Source organism: Penaeus chinensis, chromosome 37, assembly GCF_019202785.1.
Source record: "Penaeus chinensis breed Huanghai No. 1 chromosome 37, ASM1920278v2, whole genome shotgun sequence".
Lineage (NCBI taxonomy): Eukaryota > Metazoa > Arthropoda > Malacostraca > Decapoda > Penaeidae > Penaeus > Penaeus chinensis.
In genome coordinates this window covers 2,200,911-2,225,890 of record NC_061855.1, presented here as the reverse complement: position 1 = coordinate 2,225,890, position 24,980 = coordinate 2,200,911, and the positions used below count along the sequence as shown (strand labels likewise).

At 38.9% G+C, this 24,980-nt stretch overlaps 2 protein-coding genes across 3 annotated transcripts; both read right to left on the bottom strand.

The window, feature by feature from the left end:
• Window positions 1-2,101: 2,101 nt before the first annotated feature.
• Window positions 2,102-19,830, bottom strand: LOC125045397 (extracellular matrix organizing protein FRAS1-like). 2 transcript variants are annotated; one of them, XM_047642608.1, is made up of 29 exons: window positions 19,701-19,830; window positions 18,575-19,542; window positions 18,350-18,452; window positions 17,950-18,166; window positions 17,582-17,834; window positions 17,286-17,410; window positions 16,996-17,140; window positions 16,617-16,823; window positions 16,152-16,438; window positions 15,617-15,818; window positions 14,969-15,168; window positions 14,569-14,722; window positions 14,281-14,435; window positions 13,768-14,072; window positions 13,253-13,493; window positions 12,838-13,001; window positions 12,473-12,710; window positions 11,999-12,244; window positions 11,560-11,707; window positions 9,629-11,423; window positions 8,575-9,466; window positions 8,308-8,430; window positions 7,864-8,052; window positions 7,309-7,506; window positions 6,816-7,088; window positions 6,276-6,409; window positions 5,823-5,925; window positions 5,239-5,415; window positions 2,102-5,089 (listed from the first exon to the last, which is right to left on the bottom strand). In XM_047642608.1, exons 2-29 carry the CDS (start codon window positions 19,494-19,496, stop codon window positions 4,520-4,522), a joined length of 8,766 nt encoding a protein of 2,921 aa, XP_047498564.1. In that variant the 5' UTR covers window positions 19,497-19,542; window positions 19,701-19,830; the 3' UTR covers window positions 2,102-4,519. The 2 variants fall into 2 exon arrangements, with proteins under 2 accessions (XP_047498564.1, XP_047498565.1); XM_047642609.1 differs by having other exon boundaries at window positions 14,969-15,156.
• Window positions 19,831-21,972: 2,142 nt separating this feature from the next.
• LOC125045399 lies at window positions 21,973-23,802 on the bottom strand. Its single transcript, XM_047642610.1, has 5 exons — window positions 23,539-23,802; window positions 23,212-23,421; window positions 22,878-23,029; window positions 22,378-22,564; window positions 21,973-22,083 (listed from the first exon to the last, which is right to left on the bottom strand). Exons 1-4 carry the CDS (start codon window positions 23,651-23,653, stop codon window positions 22,490-22,492), a joined length of 552 nt encoding a protein of 183 aa, XP_047498566.1. The 5' UTR covers window positions 23,654-23,802; the 3' UTR covers window positions 21,973-22,083; window positions 22,378-22,489.
• Between the last annotated feature and the right edge of the window lie 1,178 nt (window positions 23,803-24,980).

Genomic DNA, 24,980 nt, shown 5'->3' with positions numbered 1-24,980 from the left:
GAAGTTGAAGTTGAAGTTGAAGTTGAAGTTGAAGTTGAAGATGAAGAAGAAGAAGAAGAAAAAGAAGAAAAGATCAAGAAGAAGAAGAAAAAGTTGCTGAAATACAGCTTGAAAAGCAAGACTTGTGCAGCTAGGTGACTACAGTAGGCAGTCATCACTGTTTTTCATATAATTGCAGAAAAGTCTATCACCACCGATTTCTTCTCTGTTGCTTAATATTTTAGTTAATTTATATCCCCCCCCAAAGAAAAAAAAAAAAAAAAATGGGCTCCTGAAACTGAAGGCTTTCTATGCCGAATGAGAGATAAATACAAGAAAAACTTGCACAGGAACATTTGTTTAGTTATGCTAATTTTCATTTCCCTTTATAGTTATTTCAGGTTTAGTGGATTCCAACTAAGCCTACTAAGCGTACAGTGGCTTTTGGGACGAATTGTAGAAAAAGGTATCAGGAAGAATAAATAATAATAATTAATAATAATTTAGTTATATTCCATTTGTTACGAGGGTTATTCTTGGTGCAACAGGCTGTGTGTTTCATCTTGCTTCTAAATTACCCCCCGTGTGCAAGGAGTGGCAGGGGTTACCATCCCCTGGCAGCGCACGGGAATTGAACGTGGGTCAGCAAGATAGCCAGACGAGATTGCTACCACTGCACCACACAGCACAAGAATGAATGGAAATTATCATGAGGGACTTGACAACAACAGCGAATTATACCAAAATAAGATCGTGCTATTCTTGTTAGTTGTGGTTAGTGAATTGAAGATGGAACAAAAAAAAAAATGGATGAAGAAATTCATTAATGAATTGGGAGCATTGACAGTGATTGTATGAGAGTATATATGCACACATATACAACCAAATGTGTATGTCAGAAGTTGATTGATAATTTCCAGGTATCCTATTGAGGTTAACCTTTTCACAACAACAAAGATTTGGTGGTAATGTGATGAATTAATTGCACAACAGTATTGAATAGAAGCACTTATTTTCTTGGCTGATATTTTCTATTTTCTTGATTAACATTTTCAATACCATCTTCCTGAACTATTTGTTCATATCCTAATGAACTTCCGTAACTTCAGCTTTCTGATTTCCCAGCAATACTTAATGCTGGCCAGTATTATTTCCAAAGAGGAAAAATTTGCAGGTGGACCGGAAATTGCAGCCTCCAATTTACTATCTCATGAAGTTAACATAAAACTGCATCACTGTCCTTAAGATCACATAAAATCCATGCATACCGATGCACAGTTCTCTAGCCTTTAATTTACTTCTGCAGGTACATCAAATAAGATCACGATATTCATTTAAGTGATACTGATGTTGAATATCTAACTTAACTGGCCCAAAATGGGAAACATGGAACTGCTGTCGGAAACATACTGTTATCCTGCACTAGACTAAGACTAAGTAATGAAATAGGACTTTTCAAACAGACAAGAAGAAAACATGATGAAACATATTTGTACAAAATTAATCCCATAGTAACTAAGACCATTAGCAGTGCAGTAGGGATAGAGCTAATATTTTTCAGATTAATGTTGCGATGACGTGGTACAACATTAGCAACCTGTTTCCTGTTTGACTCTAGAGGAATCATAACTCTCCTTACAGGGAATGCCTTCTTGACATCATCAATAAAGCTTGAACACTAACCAAAATTTGTATATTGCTCAAATGATAATGAGAATGAAAGTTATTTCATTAACTGGAAACTGAATAATGAATATATAATTACCAGTGATAATTATTACTTCTAAATCACAGCAAGTAATGTGCTTAATTGTATGAAATTACAAAGGACAATTGTTTATTAAAGTTATTAGAGTTTAGGCAATTTCCATCAGCATAAATAAAGGATCTTAAATGTGAATAAATTAATAAGCAGCAGTACCATTTGAATATGTCTCTCTCTCTTTCTTTCCGTCTTTCTACCTTTTTCTTTGTCTGTCTGTCTATCTGTCTTTCTGCTTGGCTGTCTCTAAATATTTTTCTTTTTCTTTAGTTAAATACAGACCAACTAAAGGTATTGTCCTGTTATGGGCTAATTCTCTTCTACTCTTCAGTTCAGCAACAGGAAATAATTAGGCACCTCTTATTCAAAAAGAATTTATTGTTTTTTTTTATGTTTTTTGGGTTTGGAAGCCAAAGGTTATCTGTCTGTCCGTCTGTCTAAAATATTGCACAGATATTACTTCCATAGGCATTTACTCAGGTTTATGTGAAAAAATATGAACATTGGGAATATATTTACAATCTTACGAACTTTTTTTTCTCTCTCTTGGAATACAGACTCATGCTACAATCAGTCACAAGTATTATCTTCAAATTTAAGAAAGTGTGTAGTTGTCCTATAGTTTATTTTTTTTCATATACAGACATAATGTAGGACAAACAAAACTAATATTCATTCTTTATTAAATAAATAAACATTCAAATATCAGTTATTACAATGGCAGTGTCTTCTTACACCTGAGAGAATGATTAAGTGGTAAAGTGTCCTCTTATAAGACAACCAGGTTCAGACTGGCTCAGAATGGTGATGGTTCTCTTAAATGCAGAAACTTGTACACAGAACCAGCAGCATAAACTTTGTGCCTAGACATTAATTGTGTTGATTACTCTTAATATCCAATGGTAAATGAACTAGATATAGCACCTGCAAGCATTGTTCAGTAAATTCAATATGCCTGCATTGCATGACTATACTTCTGCAGGGTTAAACAGTAAATGTGTTTGAGACTACAACAAATGGGCCATTATCCCTAACATGATTTATGGATGTAGTAAATAAACATAAAAAATAGATGTGCACTGTATTTACTTGAATATAAGGTAGATTAGGTGTAAGCTTGTTTTTTTCACATGAAGTTGTTCATAGTTTCACAGATGTGAGTATCATTTTGCAAAGCATAAGAAAATTATGATCTTATTCCATACTCAACATGGGTATAGAAGGAAATCTGTAAAAGCATTAAATGCTGTTTATTATCTCACAACCTCATTCCAGTGTTATAAACACTCAACTCAATGTGATTATAAAGGGAACTTGCTATCTGCATTATGTCCTTGTACATATTATTATTATGACATCTCACAAATTTGATGAATAGCAATTTGATTTCATTGATACACTTTCACAGAAATGTATTACAAAAGCACAAGGAACTAAACCAAATGTTTTTCATGTGATGGAAATAAATGCATTTTGATATCTGTAAACCTATTAAAATACTTAAAGTTGAACTTCATTTGATCATAAAAAAAAACACATGGAGCTTTGTCTTCAGTTTTCTACTAGTAACATATGAAACACAAAATTACAACGACTCTTTTGTAAAGAAGAAAGAAATAAGTTCTATGAAGACCTTTCTTTTCTCTATATATTACTCTTCTCTGCTTTCACCCTCTTTATTGTTGTTTGTATTTTCCTTTATTTTTTCAAACCTTATTTTCAAGTAAATGCAGTCAAGTAAACTGGACAGGCTAATGGCATAGGAACACAACTGTATGGCACTAATAGATTCATATCATATAAAATAGAGGCCCACAAACTACAACACAGCTCAGACCTTAAGGGAGATACCGACTAGTAGTGGAAATTACACATAAGTGTTGATTAATTTGTGCTGAACTTCATAAGGTAAAAAGAGAAATGCAGTTTATGGATTTACATCACCTGCAAACATATCACGTGAGATCAGATGAAGTTCAGGCTGCTGTTTGCTGAAATCCTTGAATAACTGTTAATGCACTCACTGGGAATGTGTGGACACTATAGTATAATATAGTGTGCCTTGACTGACAGTACAGTTTTTAATTTGGTACAAGGCAAAATTCTTCATTATGATAATAAGTGGTTTGAGGCTTACTATTGACAATGTAGCCATACAATAAAGCAAGTTATTGGTAACTAACAAGCCTGGAACATTTGCACATAAGACTAGGGTGATGCCAAACTCATTTAAATGCTAACTTGTCCACAGCAAAAGTATGCATTGGTACTTAGTAAAAAAAAAGTATAGAGGGCACCAGAGTAGATTTAAGAAAGAAATCAAGAAAGTGAAAGATGATAAAAAAAGTGACAAAAAAAGAAAAGAGAGCCTCAATGAATTACATAAGCTTTATGGTGAATTGTTAACTTCATAATGTAGCACAAAAATCTAATGTCACATCTTAATTGTAACTTTTCTCAGTATTTCACGAAAGTAGCAATAGCTTGCAGTGGGTTCTGGATACTTTATTTTGAAACCATTTATATTTACAGTAAAAAAATTATTTCTTTTTCTTTCTAGTGAAACTGTGATTTATGGAGATTCAAGCTCCCTTTTAGTCTCACTGTTTTTAAACATTTCCTTCAGGTTTTCATGTCACAACTGTTCAGTGTCTGGTCACTACGAAAGTCTCTATCTCAGTATTTGTAAAGTCTTAACACTGTTTGCAGCATGTCAGACATGATCCTGTGAGGAACTTTTGATTATTTTTTTTTTACCTTAAAGATGCTATTTCCCCTTTACACTTCAGTTCCTTCATCTTCCAAATTATTTCTTACTGTTATTGCTAATGTTTTGACCTTGACTGTCTGTAAGTTGCTCTCACTGTTCAGGGTCATGTGAGGTGGAAGTGTCTTTGGTCTCTCTTGAACCTTTCCTTCTCCCTTCCTTCTAAACTGCTCTCTCTCGTTCTTTAGGCTGCGCACAACAATCACTTTGTCCTTTTCCGACTTTCTGAAATGTCTCTTCACCAGGAGCAGCCCAGCGATAATTATGCCGAGAAGGACAACTAGAACAACAATGACATACAACACATTGAGGAAAATGGAACTGTCGTCCATTTTTGAACCCGTGTCCAACTGGAAACCTCGCATATTTGTTCCATTACGTGTATGGAGGGACCTGAGAAAAGCAGGCGTTGGCAGTTCTTCAACTTCATCTTCCACATAATCTTCTGACGGGTCCATGAGAGTCCTTTTGACGAGTGTTCGTCCTAGGTCGTCCTCTTTTGATTGGAATTGAGACAGGACTGTGTGCAATGGGGCATCTCTTCGGCTGCGACTACTGCTCGGGCCAATGGTATACAGAACCTATAGAGGGAAAAGGTAAATTTGAAAGAGAAGAAAAAAAAAAAGAAAAAAAAAAAGGAAACCAGAGAGATATACATTATATTTTTTCATATACATTCAACTTCTACCCCTCCAAGGGAAGGGAGAGCAAAATAAAAACTTAACCTTACCTGAAGATACCACTGATAACCTGAATTAACCTCATACAGAGCATCTGTCTTTAGCAAGAAACCATCGACACCGGAAAACTGATGCAAAGTCTCATATTCAGGAAGGTCCTCGGCAAAGTTGGCCTCGATCTTTGGAATACTGAGGTTGCCATCTTCTACATAAGGATGCTCTCGGTCCTGGAATAGTTATGAATAGTGTATTATCAAATATGTACAGGTGTTTATTAACTTTCTAAATAAAAGAATCAGACTGACTAATCTTCATTTTATATGCCATGCTTACATTACACAATCTGTGATATATATAAGTTATTTTTTAGCACTTTCATGTGGTGGTATAGACTGCTGCTAACAAGATTTTGTGCATGCTTTCGCTTTCCCTCTCTGCTAAAAGTTCATGACGTCCATTTTATATCAAAGGTACATATAGAAACTACTACTATCTTCAAACTCATAACAGAAAATCTATTATCAAAAAGTCTTTTAGTTCTCACAGACTAAGTAAACCGTTTCATTCTTACAGACTTCTTTCATACCAGGGAACACTTTGCCCATTTCTCTTAGGACAATACATAATCACTTACAAGAATAAGGAACCTGTGACGCAGCTTGCTCGAGGGTTGAATGCATCCGTACTGTGGTCCTTCTTGGTACAGCTCACCAGTGGGGTCGTAGGTAGGCACATATCTAGGGATTTATTTAACTAATATAGTGTACTGTTTAATAAATATAATAGGTAATCTAAACAGTATATTGTTTCATTAATGTATGTTATTGAAATAACATGTGCTGTATATCATTAAGCATACTGCAAACATTCAAGGAAATATTATACTATAAACTATTAATTATGGATCTATTTTGAAATGCTTGAGCTGTACTATGTAGGATGATTTTTAAAGAGATTATGAAAAATGATATTAGAAATCATTAATATAACAGGTGCAAAACTAACAATTAAAGTGAAATCCATGAAGTCCAAAAATACACAGAGGAAATAACCAACAACAAAATCAATGAAAACTAGGTAAACTCACCCCTCTGCACCAGTACATAGGAACACTCGCTGGATGTAGAGTTTGTAAGCAGAGTGCAGGTCTTGGCTTGGGTGCCACATAACTCTGCCGTATATCGTTTGTCCTGGACCATAGCTTCCTTTGTAATCCACTTCCTGTTTTCACGTACGAGAAAGGTTATTTGTTATTACATCGTCTATGTCTTGTTATACAAAATCTTGATGCAAGAAAGTTTTTTTTTTTTTTTTTTTTTAATGATTTCTAAATCAAAAAGATTACATTAAAGATCTTTTGGTTAGAAATTAGTTGATATACAATTAAAAAAAAAAATTCATGTTTCAGTACTCTACTTATAAAATTCAGTATATAGGGTAGCAATTGCTATTACCAATAATTGCATGGATTAATGAAAGACAAAAATAGATATATCAACTAAGCTACCAAGCCCATCGCATGGTTTTCCAGATTTGTGATAACCATTCAACCTCACAAAAAAAAAAAAAAATAACACTAAATATGGAAACCCCAAAGCCATTCAACACAAACCTACACGCATCTCACCTGCAAATTATCCACATCCTTGGGGTCCATGAGGAACATGGTTTCGCTATTGAACAGCTGGAAGTCTGTATTGAGCGTGTAAATAAGAGGCACAGGACGGTGAGTCTGCTGTATGGCGATGGGGAGGGGGAACGTCGTGGGGGGGTGTGGGGTGCAGGCGGGTGGCGACATGTCCGAGTAGCCTTGCGTGGGCGTTACCGTGCAGGGTATGAGCTCCAGCTTGTACTTGCCCGTGTAATCCTTCAAGTTATATTCGCTGGTGGCTCGCCATACCTAAGGAAAAAAAGGAGGAAGGATTAAGAAATGTTTAGTTGTTTAATTTTTGGAGAGAAGATAAAGTTAAAGAAAAAAAAAAAAAAATTGCCTGTCCCTTTGTTCAGTATCATTATTCTTTTTATAATTCACTCATAGTGCAAAATACACGTCCATCCCTCAACCACTCCAGTCTATGCAATAACCCCTTTCCTTTACTACAGAGAAATAACCGTCTCACCTGCTCTGGCCCATCCCAAGTGGAAGCCGTCCACACCAACTCCAGCGAGAACTGTATCTCAAGGTCCTCTGGTGCCACTAGCCTTGAGGTGTGGTCTTCCAGATTGGGATGCTGCAGCACGAACTGTCCTCGGAACTTTGCTACTGTCTTCAGGTCTATCACAAGCCGCCCAGATTCATCTATGGATATCCTCGTCACCTGATAACACATCATGTTTTTAATATTTGGATCAATAGGAGGCTATCTCAGTTTGAGGTGAATCAGATGTACATTTACTAAAGTAAAAATTTATCTCTTTTCTTTAACTCTTTATCTGTGCTGTGTTTTATCAGATCCAAATGTCAAAATGTCTTTAAAAAACACACTTATACATTTCTCATTTATTATTAATACACGAATGCATCACTGTAGTACTGACAATGCTTCTCAGGATCACAGATATCAGAGAATAAATACCTTACAATCAGTTTCATTATTTATGAATGTACCCAAAAGCTTTTCTACTCCTATTATTAATTAAGTAGTATAACATTCATCACTTTACTTAGTCCTGACCTGTATCTTAGCTGTCAGTATTGGTTGGGTGTGAAGACCTTGATGCCAGAGGAGAGTATTATAGTAGAAAGATACCGAGAGTTCAGTGCGATGGTCCAGAGAAGCCCATCCAGGGGGTGATGCTGCATACACGTAGGATATATACAGAGGAACACGAACCGTTAAGAAACTCTGTCCACCAGATCCAACCTAGGAGAGTTAAGGGAGGAAAGAACATTTTTTTTTTTAGTGGTATATCTCTGTTAAGTTATCCAAATGCTTTGAATGTTTATGGATATTATTCAGAATAAGATATTCACAAAAAGGTGGTTTCTGAAAGAAAGAAATATTAAAGATTGGGTATTTTCTTAAGGTTACCGGTATAGGCTATACTTCTCTTTTAGAACACCTAAAATACTGCCATTTGGCATCTTATCAGTAATATTTATGAAAAAGGAAACCAACCTGAAAATCTGAGACCACCTGACCACCACACTGGTCTACCAGCTGTGACATAGAGAACCAAGCAGAGAAAGTCCACATGCAAGTCTTCAGATCCAGGTGTTGATACAACTCCAATGACTTTTTCTGAGGGGCAAGTGAATTCATTAGTACAGGAAACTATTTAATTTTCTAAGTTTGTGAGCATTCTAAATACAAATGTACTTTATTGCAAGTTTTCATATACAGGACTTGTTTATGTCATTCATGTTAATGTGCTTATATGCAAACCTCTCTTAGCCTGAAGTCACTCTGATAAGGTCTGGGGTTGATGGGCTGCTGATCTGGGGCCTCAGCCAAGAATCCAGCTGTGAGGTCCATGTTAGAACAGGTGTGATGGACACGGTACAGCTGCTCTGTCAGCAAGTAGCGGAGGTTGTGGACGGGGAGAGTTGAGACGACGGGCACCATGCCATCCTGGTGAGGTATTTCAACATGGATCTTGACAGTATTTGGATGCTTTTCATCTGTGGAATTTATGTATGACAGTGTAGCTATGAAGGACTGGCTTTGGAAACCTCCAGGCTGGCCAGGAACTAGTGGTGTTTGGCATATGCCATTGTGGATTCCAATAGAGATTGGTTTACTCCGGAGGGGAATGCCAAACACGCCATCACTACGCACAGGTTGAGCTACACAACGGACACGGAAGTGCCTAGCAAAGAACATGGAATCCAGGACTTTGGTGTTTGGACTGGCAAACAGAGTGTCATCTGTGAGTGAGTGGAATGGCATAAGCAGTCCATCACCATCTGCAGGAATAGCCACTTCCCATGAATACTGCATCTGGGAGGCATTCAGTCCAGCCTGAGCACACATTTCTGCTGTCTTTGCACTCTCTGGGTACTTGGGATCACAGGGTGTAACACACACCAGTGGGTACCCAGGACTTGCAGGCTCTCCAAGGTGCTCCTCAATGTTGTCGTAGTGCAAAAGTGATGTCACTACCGGTGGTGCTGGCAGGACAGAACTACCCGAAGACTTGTGGTCGAGAATGGTCACTGCAGCTGTTGTGATAGTTCCCAGCTCTGCATTGACCGGTTCCTCAGGTCCTAACACCAGGCTGAAGGTCTCATGCCACTGACGTGAGGGATTGTGCACAATGGTCAACTCCATGTCAATGCTGAAAAAGGGGAAATAATGACCATTATTAAGACACTTCTGACAGAGACAAATGAAGAGTAATAGGTTTATATCAAAGCATTATACAAATAGGATTTGTGTGTGTGTGTGGAAGGGGATGGGGTGCTCGCCTTCAACTATACAAAGAAAGCTTATAACTTACGAGGTGTTGCCTGGAGGAAATTCAACCTCTGCATGAAGTGGATGATAGTCTGTGCCTGAAGCAGCTGACCCATCTCTAGTAGACACCATCACTCGAGTCACCTGAGAAACATCTCCCAGCCGGATGATGGGAACATTAAACTTTGAAGTTAGTTCCCCAGCCAAGGGCTCGGCCACTGTGTAATCATTTCTCTGGAAGGATACCCTTGGCCTGTCCTCCCAGTCTAGAATGGAGACACGTGTGATTCTATTTTCTCCCATCGTTGGCTGTAGGTGTGAGGGGGACTCGGGGTGAGATAACTTCACAATGAATTCCTCTTCTTTCTCAAACACTAAGTCATCCAGGATGCCCACTTCACATTCAACTTTTGAGACTCCTCTAGGAAAAGTGACCATTGAATCTTTTGTGTTTGGTCTCTCTATAAAGTCAATGCCTGCCTTTGCTGAGCGCTGTCGTGTGAAGCAGTGGACAGTTGATACTCTGCTTAAGTCACCTGTACGTTGAATGGGTATTTTCACAACAGTCTGGTTCTCTCTCACTTTAATTTCAGGGAGGGTAAACTGCATGGAAGGTGCATCTTCCTCATCCTGTATTGTCACAACTGCTTCTGCAGCAGAGGAGTCTATAGATGCATTTTGTGCTGTGCTGATAAACACCACAAATCTTTCAGGTCCTTCAAGTCTTGGATTTACTCTATCATCAATAATGTTGATATTGCAAACAGCAGTCTGAACTCCACTAGGAAAGATGACTTGTTCCGAGTGTGGAACGTAATCCAGAGAGGGCTGGGCCTCCTCGGGCTGGAAGGACTTGGTTGCACACCAAACACTGGAGGAGTAGTTGAGGTCAATGCCTGTCCTATCTAAAGTCACCGACACTACAGATTCACCCTCAGAGACATTGTAGTGTGTCTGTGTCAGCTTTATTTTGCAGTCATCATTGGATCCCTTAACTCTCACTGTTGCTTCATGAGTCTCCCCAAGAATCACCCCATCTGAGGGATCTTTTAGATATATCATGAAGTCTTCATTGTCTTCAAATTCAGGGTCATCAATGATCTTTACATTGCAAGTTGACACCTTAACACCAGGAGGAAATACAACTCTGGAAGATTCGTCATGGTTCCGGTGAATGAAATCAGTTCCACTCGTCAGCTGATTAGGTTCTGATCCCTTAGCTGATCCATCCTTAGTTAGGCAAATAACAGATGCAGGAACATTGAGGTCCCCTGTGCGTCTTAATCTTGCAAATATAAATCCTTCTGTCTCGTCTACGGCAAAATTACTGGTTTCAAACTCTACCTTTGGCTTGTCTTCCTCATCAAAGATAGTTACCACAGATTTTTTAGGCTTCCCAATCAAGGCATATTTTGGATCTGTGAGTTTGACAGTGAAGACTTCAGGCCCCTCAAATTCCTCATCATCATGTACTGGTATTGTACAGTACTTCTCTGTCTCTCCTTCTCTGAACTCTATGGGTTCTGCAACTTCTGTAAAGTCCTCTCCTCTCGCCCTACCCTTCCCACCACTGGCAGACCCTGTGTGCGTTGTACAGGTGACCACTGACGGTTGTTTTAGATTTCCAGTTCTCTTTACTAGTATTTTTGCCTCTCCATCAGACTCTGTTACATTATACTCCCTCTGGGCTACAACAAACCAAGACCACTGAATGTGAAAAGCATTTCCGGTCACAGTATTTGGCTTGCTGTCGGTTACCTCAAAGGTAAAGTGATCACTTGTTACTGACTGGGAATACGTAGTGAGTTCATAGTAGAGATGACCAGAGATGATGTCAGCTGGTAGGAAGATATAATATTATGTTAGTATTATGAGTATATAATACAAATACATACCAAACGATACTCTTATAGACTTAAGATTCAAAATAAATTTTTTTTTCATAATGACCTTAAAGACATTTAGAACTACTACCTTGAGTAAACGACAAGACAGGGCGTTCATGAGTAGTGAGCCTGAGGACACCATGACTGGGTGGAGCCACAACTGTGAACTTGAGATTCTCGGGCGGTGTATCCTCATCCTCTACGTGTAGCTCATGTGATGTTATGATATTCTGAGCCTGGGATTACAAGTTCATATTGCATATATCTATATATATATATTTATTTTTCTGATGTGAGGAAAATAGTTCAAAATCATATTCATCTGATAATATTTTAAAATCTTGTTCTGCTTAGAAAACAAAAATAAATGAATGTGAGAGTAAACTTTCCACTCAGCATAATAGATTTTTGAATCAAAGTCTTCATCTGAAGTAATCAGAAGTATTTCAAAACAATTTAATTCATTACTTATTTTACCATAATTAGTTCAATATCACATGCAGAACATTCTTAGCAATACCACAAACCTTGCCATCTTCGTGTTGGAGAAAATGCAGCCCTGTGTTTGCAGTGATGATAGGAGTTCCATCATCTACAGAAGAGATCTCAATGTGCACTGTGGTGGGTTCTTGCGTGGTCTCTTCTCCCCTCCCCTTCATGTACATGCTGTTAGTCGAATCAGAGACTTTGATTTTGAAGGAATCTCGAGAGGCATCAGAGCCATCATGGAGGTAGGACACATCTCCATTGTATAAGTTCCTCATGCTGAATGTCTGCAAAAATATCAATAATATTGTAGAATGCCAGGCTGACTGAAAAGAATAAATGCAGTTCTAAAAACTTGGTGATACTCCAATTTACTTCCTGTGTTTTGAACTGTTGAACATAAAAATGGTATTATATAAAATAACATACATATTTCAAGTATATTACAAGATACAAAGTACAAGCATAGAATACACATTACTGTTTTGTAATGGTCTGACAATGATGCTTAATACCTTAGCATCTATATGTTTGTTGCCTTTCTTGATCTGTAATCTCCCATGGCGAGGCTGTCTTGTGACTTCAAATATAATGAGATCATCTTTAGTATCGGCATCCAACGCTTCAATCTCAAATTGGGATATTGTTTTTCTTGTTCCTTCTTGTACCTTGATGTGATTCAGCACAAGAAGAGGAAGCTCATCATCCACAGGAATGATGTTGATGTGGAAAGACTGGCTGGCATTGTTGTAACTGAAAACAAGTATCATTTGTGTAAGTTGCTGTGGATATGGTTTATTTTCCTGTTTAGGAGACAATTCAATATTTTCACCATCATAATCAAATATACTACTTTCAGTTCAAAGGCCCTCAGACTCACCCATCTGAAACCACGAAAGTGAATTGATCTGTCGGGCTCTCATCTGCGGACTGGTGCTGATAGCGCAGGATTCCCAACTCCAGTGCTCCCTGTGTCCAAGTGTTCACTGCTTTTCCAGGGGCTGTTGCAAGCTCTAGCTGCCCATGGTTAGGACCACTTGTCAGCTGTTTTGGAGTGAAGTAAAATTATGAGTAAAGAACATCATACATCTGGCTTCGTTGTTTGTTATCATTGAGTTATGGCATTTAGTTCTTACAAGATCAATAAAGGACATACTCTTTATCTTTACAAATAGGCAGTATATCTTGAACTTTTTCTTTTTCAATTCATTTTGAGAAACAAGTATTTAAAATTTCATTAATTCTTATACAAATTTATCATATTAATAGGAAACAGTTACACTCGACATTCTTACCATAAATGTCAGCTCCATTGGGTCCATCTCAGCATCCATGGCAGACAGAAGATCAGCAGTTATGGGAGCTGAAGCATCCTCCATGAGTGAGAGACCGACATTGAGTGTGATGTGAGGCGGATACTTGTCTTCCAGCACAATGATTGAGAGAGCCTGGTCCATCATCACGTTGCCTTCTGTGTCTTGCAGGTTGAAGTGCAGTGTGTCTGTCCCTGCCTGAGTGTCTTTTTGGTGGGAAAACCTGCAAATTGTTTGTGTATTTTTAATAATTCACATTGCAATTGAATTAGCTTTTGAAACAAGATAAAAGATGGTACACATACAGACAGGTATATAAATAGATAGATAGATTCATATACAGGTATCTTTTCTTTTCTCTTAAAAAAAATACAGGATTCATAATTGCATAACTTTTCATGTCCCAAACTGGCTCTGAGAAATCAATGAAACAGTTAATCATAAAATGGCCAAATGCTTTGGAAATTATACTAAAAACATAATATTATCATAGCTACCTCACATTGCCATTCAGGATATCTTCCTGCATGAAAACAGAGCCCACAGTGAGAGGCTTCCAAGTGTTTGCCTCCTGTTCGAACAGTTCAACACTCCCTGATGTGGGAAGTCTCGTCACGACGTACTTTATCTTGGCCACGTCAGAGTCCTCGTCCTCTGCCATAAGTGAAGATGGTGAAATTACAGACACCTCACCAGCCTTCAGTGTGAGGCCATGGTTCAGTCTCAGTCGTGGAGCTTCGTCAGTTTTCCGCAGAATGATGAATTCGATGATGCCTCCTGTTTCGTGGTTGCCATCACTTACCTGGAAGAATATTTGGTATATGTATGTGATTCCTCAGAAGAAAACATATTAGGCAAATCATGTAAATGGGTTTTATATACAGAGAAAGATTTATCACATTTACTCTACATATATAAAATATTTGTAAATATATACATATTATATAAGGACATTTATATACATGTATAATAAAAAATCTCCAATTTGGTAGGTAGATGGCTCTGCTTACCATGATTTCCATAACATCTTCTGGGTCTCGGGAACCATCATGACTGTACAATACCAGTTCATCCAGCAGGTTTCTGAAGGTGAATTTCTGGCCTCGACTAAGCAGTTCACTCTTCTTAATGGACACGTATGGTGATGTCTTCTTGTGTACAGATCCTGAGGAAAGGGTAAAGCGTTTGATCAAACTTCCATCTCATAACTTTGAATCTCTAAGGAATAGAGATTCCTTGTACTAACTACAACTCCTTTTATTAAAAAGACTGAAAGTGCTTTCTTATCAACAACATACCATGGGAAGGTGACTGCTGGATAGTGATTATGAGGTCCTCTGGGTCTGTGTCCGTGTCTGATATAAAGAGGGACTGGTTCCGGATGATGACGGTCTGGCCTTGTTCCAGTATGACCTGCTCTCCCAAAATCACCGGTGACTCGTCATTTACAGGCTGAAGAAGTGAGAAAAACCAAGTACGATGATGAATACATGAGTAGAATAGAACACCAGGAAAATTCATTGATTTTTAGGGATTTCCTTTAGCTTCTAAGAAAGTAATATAATATGAATGCTGGTTTATTCCTAGTTCTCAAAGAAGGCAATATTTTTGCACAATATATATAATTACAATTCATAAAAATGTATCTGCACTTTAAACATATACCACACATATTAACTTCACCATATCATGACCTACCTGTATTGTGATATTCATTTTCATGGTAGGAGAAGAGTTGATGCCATCGGTCACATGGAACAGTAAAGTGTCTTGTGTGGGTTCCTGATGACGGTGCTGGGACTGCACGTAAGCCACTCGTCCAGCAATGACATCACCCACGGCAAATTCCAGCATGGGTGAGCTATTTCCTGGACTGCTTCTTGGCTCTAGGGAAGGGACTGTGCTTTCAGTTAGTTTTAGTGCATTTATCTAGGGTAGGACTGTGTGTGTGTTTTGTATATAAACCAACATGAATTACTGACTACAGTCTATCTGTGCAAACAAACACACAAATATTATCTCTTTTTCTCTCTCTCTCTCTCTCTCTCTCTCTCTCTCTCTCTCTCTCTCTCTCTCTCTCTCTCTCTCTCTCTCTCTCTCTCTCTCTCTCTCTCTCTCTCTTTTCCTCTCTCTCTATCCTTTCCTCTCTCTCTCTCCTTTCCTCTCTCTCTCTCCTTTCCTCTCTCTCTCTCTTTTCCTCTCTCTCTCTCTTTTCCTCTCTCTCTCTCTTTTCCTCTCTCTCTCTCTTTTCCTCTCTCTCTCTCTCTCTCTCTCTCTCTCTCTCTCTCTCTCTCTCTCTCTCTCTCTCTCTCTCTCTCTCTCTCTCTCTCTCTCTCTCTCTCTTACCTGCAAGTGTATTAGTAATGTATCCAAATATTGGAGGAGCATCAATAATGATCCTAAGTTCCGTGGGAGGAGTGTCGGCATCTGTAGCCATGACAGAGGATGGGGGAAGCACAACACTCCCCCCTTCCATCACCTCCACTGCCGGTCCCACAGTCACTCTGGGCTCCTGGTTGTCCACTGGCTGGATCCTCACTTTTAACACCTAATGAATTGATGCTTGTATTAATATAAATATCAAGCTTAAATAACAGCTGTATGTCAATGTTGCTGAACTCCAAAATAAAAAACTATACTGACATAAAAGTATTTCTGGATGAATTGATATGTATGTGGAAATACATTCAATCTATCTAAATCAAATTAAGCAGTAATATGAAAGTAAATCTAAACTAATTGGAATTCAATCTAATAACGCAATTCAAAGGATGCTATGTTATTCTAGGCATCTGTTCCAAATGCTTATCTAAGGCACTATCAATACATACAGCCTTTCTATAATAACCATCTCAACAAAATTTTGAAAAATCGTAATCACCTGGTTACTCAGCACATTATTATTGGGGTCAGTTACGTTAAACACCAAGCTCTCCATGACTTCCGATATCCCGATTTCAACATTTGAAGTGTAGTTGATGAGACCGTATAGTATATCAGCTTGTGTGAACTTGTGTGTTTGGTTGAGAGTTTGAGATAATCCAGTTGGCTGCAGGATGGTGAGAGATCCGTACAGAGGCTGGCTCGTAAGGGTATATACAAGGTCCTCATCAGGAGAGTGAACGTCAGTGAAGTAAAGTTGCAACCTACTAAGCACTCTGGATTCCCCTGTAAGACATGTGAAGTGTGAGCTGATTACATGAATGATATATAGATGATGCGTTAATTACATTTATTGGTTATTGTATTGCCACTTTTAAAGATTTACTTCAAGGGAAATGTATGTGGAGATTATGTTCACATTAAATCTCTAACCCTTGCACAACAAACTCCCTGCAATACAAACCTTCCCTCAGGGTCATGGAGAAGGAGGCGTTTTCACTCTTCGTTGGCTGACCGTCATCCTCATGCCTGATTGTGATAGAGATCCTAGAGCTGGCTTCAGAGGAATGGCCAAGGGCAAGTATCACTATGAAGTCGTAACTTGACTCGGATCCATCGTGCGTGTACATTATGCGGGAATTCAGTACTTCATCTCTGCTGAAACTGTCCTCTGGACAGGAAATAAGATGACATTTTAATACATCTTTTTGTGGGAAAGTAAAACAGACAATATAATTTCAAATCTAGAAGTCCAAATAATGTAACCAACAATACTTGTCTTCCACATTCAAATAAACAAACTGGCAAAACCATTGTACATAAACATGGAATCCCTGTCTTACGTTCTGTAAACATGAAGGATTCTCCACCAATCTCCTGAGTGATGGTACCGTGCTGAGGGGCCTCTAGCAAGATGAACACAATCTCCTCACTCTGATCCAAGTTTTTCAGCTCGAAGAACTGTGGTTCAAGCAACACTGAATCACGCTGCAAAGGTAAATTCAGTTTAAGTTGGGCTCTCTTTTATATATGATAACAATATAATGTCACAGCATACAACATTCTTCTACATTCATTATGCAACAAATGGCAATTAGATCTTTAAGGAAACCACAAAGTCTCAAGCACTAACACTTTGAATGGTAAGTTCTGGGTTCTCATGAGTGAAGGCCAACTGAGAGCCCTGGAAGGGGACCACATGGATGGTGAACTTCTGTTCCGGCAAACCACTTGGCTCTCCTGTCATCTGGTCACTCACTGAAAAGAGGTCCTTGTGTTCAGAACTTTAAGGAATGCATGTGACATTAAAAGAATTAAATTCTCTTGTAATGCAAATATCACTATGGTATTGATCTTCCTGTTTATGAATATTTATGCACATACTGGATAAAATATCAGATAAATATGTGTGTTGTAGCACTTCCATACCCACAAATTTGAAGCTGAAGAATTTATCCTCATCACCAATGTCACTAAGAGGGGGCATATAGATTATCTTCATATCATTGATGTCAGCTTGTGTGAATTGCCTTAACTCAAGACCTGGTGAATCGATGTTGAAGAGTGAGCCATCATATGGACCTAAGGGTTGTGTGATGGTATATGTCAGGTGTTCTGGAGACTTTCCACCTGAGAAAGACAGGTACTGTGGGGTGATGCTGACAGCTTGCCCTTCCTGGACCTGAATTAAAGGAATTCATTAAGTAAATTATATATATATGATATGATAATGATGAAATATATATCAGACTCCCATTATTTTTCCATTCAAAACTCCACCTAAACAGCTATCTTACCGTAATATCAAGCTGAACACCTGGTGTTGGAGACATTTCAGAGGGTTCATTGGATGGTTCAACCTGGATGACAAAGGCCTGATCAGAGAGGATGTTGGGCGGGTGAGAGCTGTCAGCCACAGAGAACAGTAACTGGTCTGAGATGAGACTGTTTTGCCCCTGCTTGTCCATGTGAATATACCACACTCGGCCCTCATTCACATCACGCTGGGTAAAGCTGTGGTTGAAGGGGAATTTGATGAAATATGACTATTGTCCATTATGACAGGTGATACTGTTTCAATGATATACAGAAAGTAAGTATGTACAAGTTGATTTGTATTATGTGAAGTGAATGAGTGAAATTTATGAGCTAACAAACATCACTGTATCTAAATCATATCTCAGCTTTATTCAGTACCTGGTAGTTGGTCGAATAAGGTGTGACTCATCCATTTGTGTCCATCCATCATTGTAGAAGCCATCTGGGGCAGGTGGCAATGGGATCATCAAAATCAACTTGCCTGAAAATAATAGGGCAGTGGTACAGTGCTTTTGATTCTGCACTTTCACTTCCATTACATTTGAATAAATAAAGTGGAATTATAAAGATACCTTGGGCTAAAGGAAATTTTTATCTACTCACCATGACCTGGGTTTTGCAGCATGGGAAGAAGGGCATAGACCAAGTTGCCATCATCTGAGTCAATATCTGCAGCTTGGAGTAACTGAGGGGAGATCTGGACACGGTGCCCTTCTTTAACCTTAGCACCTCGATTCTTAACCAACACAGGGATGCTTTTCTCGTGATTCACAATGTACACTTGGAAGAGAAAGTTTACCACTGTGTGTTCATCTGATGCCTGCAGAAGCACCATGTCAGTAGTGACATTAGAGCCATCATGAGTGTACATAACCACACCTTCTGCTAATTCTTGAAGAGTGAACAAAACCAACTCTTCTCCTCTGACTGAGAGATGGCCATGTCTTGGGCCATCAACAACTGTCACTGTAACACTCTCACTATTGTCTTGGTCTCGGATGTCCAGTATTTTGTTGGTGATGGCCTGGCTGCCACCACGGACCGCAATCAGAGGTTCATTGGTCGCTATCTCTGGCTGATTTTTTGAGATCACATTTACAGATACCATTTCAGCGCTTGAACGAAAATGTCCATCTGTCACACGTAGACGCATTTCCCCATACAGAGGACGGTTAGATTCATGCTTATACAAAATTCTGTTTTCATGCATGTCTTCTACTGCAAATCGATGCCCCTTCTTCATGACCGTCTTCTTTCCACCCCCGACCTTGAAAATGACTCCATTAGAGGGTGGTTCCACTAAAATGATCTTCAGGCGGTCGTTGGGTGTGTCAGCATCTTGGACATATATGATAGAGCCATTGATTATCTGAGGTCTGTTGTGTTCAGCAACCAAGGGAGCTAAGATCCTCAGAGAGGGTGCTTTCATATTGAAGTAACAGATGCCATCGTCTTTGCTTGGAAGTAATCCTTGCTGCACTTGTCCACGCACTGGCCATCCTGCAGCAGGTTTGGCGGGACGCATTCGTGGCACTCGTACAAGGAGCAACTCGTGCAGTGTTCACCACATTCTGTGCAGGAGGCAAACATTTCAGATAAGTTCAAGTTCTGTTGTTCCAGATGTATAATGACATGATCATAAGTATGTATAACAAAATTAGAATAAAAACTAGAAGTTATCTTTGAAATTATGAACTATATTGTATTGATAATCAATTAATGTACTTACTGTAGCAGTTATTATTGAACACATTGGCAAAGCTTCCAGATTTGCATGATGTTGAACACTGCCCATCTTGCAGCAGGTATGGGGAGTGGCAGGCCTGGCACTCAGAACTGCTGTTGCAAGCTGTGCAGCCAGCTGGGCATGGCATGCATGTCTTCCCCATGGCATAGTGACCTTCAGAGAATATAACCATATTTAAGAGAAATATACCAGATCCTCACATCCCCTGTAAAAATCTTAATCTACTTCAACATCAACATTTGAATTTTTTTCTATGAAATTTACAGAAATCACACAGTCCTACCTGGAGAACACTGTGGAAGACATTTGTTTCCTTCAAGGTACATATTCATAGCACAGCTCAAACAGTCAGACTCCGTTGGACCAAGACATTCCTCACACGTCCAGTGACACTCCTGGCATTCACCGTCAGCCGAATCGTCCACATAAAACATGTGCGGGCACTTCTTGACACACTTGCCATAGAGTAAATGAAGGTGAGGAGGACAGGTGATGCAAATGGTTCCATCTCTGCTACAGGTGTCACAGTCACCCTGACAGGGTATGCACCCCTCATCACCAGAGGAATAGAATCCCCTTGGGCACTGGGTTTCTTCACAAGTACCCTGTTGCATATGGAATGAAGATGTACAAAAGTCATTTATGATTAGCAAGGAGTAAAAGGCTTTTCTTTTGTACTGCCTCATCTTTTAAATATGTCATACAACGACACTCAAATATTCTCCTACTTCTAGGTATTAGAATATCAATCAGCAAGGCATTCTGTTAGGAACTTCTCACTTTGAGTTAACTAACATACATAGATGAAAAACGATACTTATTATAGTAATCATTACATTCATAAAGTTCTCTTATAAATATATTAACTGTATGTTCTATTCTTTTAAAAGTCAATATACAGATATCCTGCACTCTTGCTGGGACATTGAAAATAATTTTGGCAGTACTAGTTTAAGAAGACAAAATGCACGAACTACACACCTCCGCGGATAACTGTGCATGGTCATGGCAACTTATGCAATCATTCAAGGCCACCCCCTTGCAAGTGGCACAACTTGGATGGCACTTGATGCACCTGTCCAGTACTTGATGGTGGAAATGGCCCTCGTGACAGACATTCACACACTGGTCTCCTTGAGGGATCTTGCGTTTCCCTTTACACTGAAGGCAGAGGGAGAGGGTGCTGTTGTCAGGATCAGGTGCACACGCCTCACATGACTTGTGACAAGCTAAGGAGAAAATGTATTGTGATTATATGTTTTATGATTTCAGCTGTATTTCATTAACATGTCATGTCTGATTATTTTGAATAATAATAATAATTTATTGAATGCTGTAAAAGTAATATCACTTGAAAGCAGAAGCTATATGAATCTTTTTAACTTGAAGATTTTTTTTTTTTTTTTTTTTTTTTTTTTATCATCGGTGTAATTGCTAGAGTCTAAAATGAGAGATACTAATTCCTATATCCTTATGACACTTACTCTGACAAGTATTATCTTCAGCCAAGTAGGTCCTTCGGTAGCATTTAGTGAGACACTCGGCACTCTCTCCCTTTTCATGTAGTGTGGCTCTCTTGTGGCAACTTAGACACTGTTTGTGGCTTGGTCCAGAGCAAGCATTGCATCTTGGATCACAGGCTGAATGAGACAGTTTTTTGTTTTGAGAAAAAGATAAGAGTCCTTCTAATTTTATCTAGTTACAAACTGTAGTAACATTTTTCACTTTTAAAGGTAACTTTACTATTTTTCACAAAAACAATCAAGATAATACTCACGCAGACAAATGCTTTCAGTCTCGTGCTGGAAAAAGCCACTAGAGCATTCTCTGACGCAGTGTTGGTCTTGGAAGAGCCAGCCGTCTTCACATTCGAGACATGACTCTGGCTCTGACACATGCCAGTCCTTGCAGCCCTCAGACCCACCTTGGCAAAGAAGTTACTTATATGATTGGTGTATATTTTTTTCTAGCTGTATCTGTATTATATATATATATATATATATATATATATATATATATATATATATATATATATATATATTTGCTTACAGCACAGCCATATTTTGGCTATTATAGTATTTAGGTACACAAGCCTTTGCAGTATTTCACAGACATAATAGTATAATATGATGTTTAAGAATCAGGAAAGGCAAATAGATTCTTCCTTCTGTATAACTATCAAGGCCAAAATGTCTATCATAAACTAAAAAGAAAAACTCTGAACATAAGACACCGCAGACATCTAAACTTACTGATGCAAATGTGATCCATCAACTTTTGATTTTCTGGACACATATCCTGACATTCACCAGCTGTTCCATTGATGAGGACAACCACCTGTTTATCATTGCTGCATTCAACACATCTGTTTCAAACAAAAATCAGATCACCACAATTAGTTTAGGAATAACTCCAGATATTTTTTTTTCTAAATGTAAAGATATGATATTCATAATTTCATAACAAAAGTGAATCACTCATTTCAATTGCAAAGCATTACACATTTTATGTTCATGTTACAAAGTAAACTTACTAAGATAATCACTTTCATACAAGTCACACCATAAAGGAGACTCATTACAATAGAAAATGTTTTTGAAAGCCAAACACATAATAATTTACCAACAACAAAATGCATTATTACATAGACAAGTCATACCTGTGTTCTCCAGGACCTAGGCACTGTGAGCAAGAGGAGTGACAGGGAAGGCACTCTTCAGCACCCATGTAGTGCCCACTGGGACACATTTCCACACAAGCGGAACCACTCTTCAGCAAGTAGTGTGGGCAGGAGGTGCATGATAAAATTCCTGGTCCATCACAGGTTCCACATGTACTATGACAACCTATGGCGTGAAATATATCTTCAGTGATTTTGCTCAGATTTCCCTCGATAAGTAAACCTATATTTACCCAGTTTCTTTTATAGTGTAGTAACTATGCTACATGATATCTCTGATCCCATAATATATTTGCATATTTGTAAATGTGGTCTAAAGTATACAGTACCAGTTTTCTATTCTATATTTGTCTGTATATTAAAAATGTCTTATTATTTCAAATATCAAAATATGTAAAACATTTCCCTGCTAATCCAGTTTATCTAATTACAGTTTCATTTCACTTCTAAAAGAATTGCAAGCAAACTTCTCTCCTTACTGAGGCAAGTGTTGTGAGGGCCTTGGTAGTGCCCAGGCAGGCACTGGTCCAGGCAGCGTCCATCCTGCAGCCAGAATCCATCCTGGCACCGCAGGCATTCACCCACTCCGCACTTCTCACAGTGTTCCACACACACCTCACACACCCGTTCTCTGAAAATGCACCAGAGAACATAAATATTTAGCTAGTGATGGTATGCATAGAAGCATACATTAACCAATACTTGATGGAGAAGAACTCATCTGTTGATGAATACCTAATAAACTATTGGAATTATACTTATTCCATTAGTACATTTATCATCTTGTAAACATTGCAGAGACAATGCCCTTACCTGGGATAATATCCACTTGGGCAAGAGGTGACACAAGTGCCAGCATGGAGATAGGCTCCACTCTGGCACACCTGACAGTGGCTAGCCTCAGGCCCTGAACATTCTGCACAGGAACTATGGCAAGGGAAGCAAGACTCAGCCTCTGGGTAGAAGCCTCTTCCACAGTCTGAGATACACTCTCCCTCACGCAGCATGCTCTCGGGGTGACACCTGGATATTATGGTAAAAAAAATTATTAGGATAAATCATAGGATTGATCATGCAATATTACACATTGATCCCACATGAACCTTATTTCTAAAAAACAATGAGAAAATATTCACTCACTTGCTACAGTGGAATCTGGTAGCCTGATTACAAGCAGCACAGGAGGGATGACATGCCAGACACACACCACCCTGCTGGAACCATCCCTCCAGACAAGAAGATATGCAAGTCCCATCCTGAAGGTAATGCCCCTCTTCACACATGGTACAAGTGGGGTTAGGAGAACCAGGCACACAGGTCATGCAGTTGGGAGGACATGTCAGTGGTTGGCACTCAGGGCAACAATCATCTGACGTGCCGGACACGGGAGCCAGACCTGGAGGACATGGGGTGCAGGCAGGCGTGTGACATGTAACCTTGCCAGAATTGCAGGAACAAACACGACAGCTTCCTGAACTCCACACCTCGCCATTCTGCGTGTGCGATTGGAGAATTGTCAGTCGGCTAGTGGTTGGAATCTTTGGAATCTTTTACTATTAGCAGTAACAAAAGAAAAATAAACAATAGTATCCATGCATCATTAAATATATACATACTGTACATACATGCATGCATATGGACATCCTTAACATAGAAACTTGCCTGTCTGAGTCTGGTATCATGAAAGCAGAGGTTGAGATTGATGGCGCACTCGGGGCAACAGGCACCAGGTCTCGTCACCAATTCTTCCCCTGGTCCACACTGGCTGTATTCACACCTCACCTGGGGATAATTGGAACTTCAGGGTTTGCAACTGTTTTCTAATCTGTTTGTCATCTTCTGTATGTGTGTACAACAATGTTTGTCACATGTATTTTGTATTAATATTTCATTTTCATATTGTTTACAGTAATAATCGTAGTGAGCAAGTAATGCCAAAATCAATTATTCATTCAAAACAATTCTACTATCATACCAAAACTAACTGTACTATGTAAGGACTTACCTCATTACAGACAACCTGGGCATCTCTACAAGCACACACTTCACATTCACTGATGTTCCAGACAGACCCTGGGGCTTGTCTCACACCGGTTTCCAAAAGACACCAACCTAGATACATTAAATAAAACATGCAATAGTTATCAATATGATGTATCTTTTTTCATGTAATTTGTTGATGTGGTAATTGAATACAATGTAATTTATCATCATGCTATTCTATTGACATTATCGAAATAGAAATAAAAATCTTTTCACATGCAACTATGGGAACTGACCTTGCTTTTTGACACATGTTGGGCAACAGCTGCCTTCCTCTCTGTAAGGCTTCTCATCTGCTTGGCACTGCAAGTCAGGGCACTGCATGTCGTGGCACTGCACACGCCCAGCCACACAAACACACTCTCGGCAGTCTCCCTCTCGCCACTGGTCTCCTGACTAGAAAAAAAATACATAACATAAAGCAGGACGAAATAACATATTAATTTTTTTCTTCTTCAAAAGTCCCAGCGTGAATGAATGACTTTCCTCATTAATAATTTCGTTTCCTGCATTAAGAATAAGCCTCCATTTATCAATTT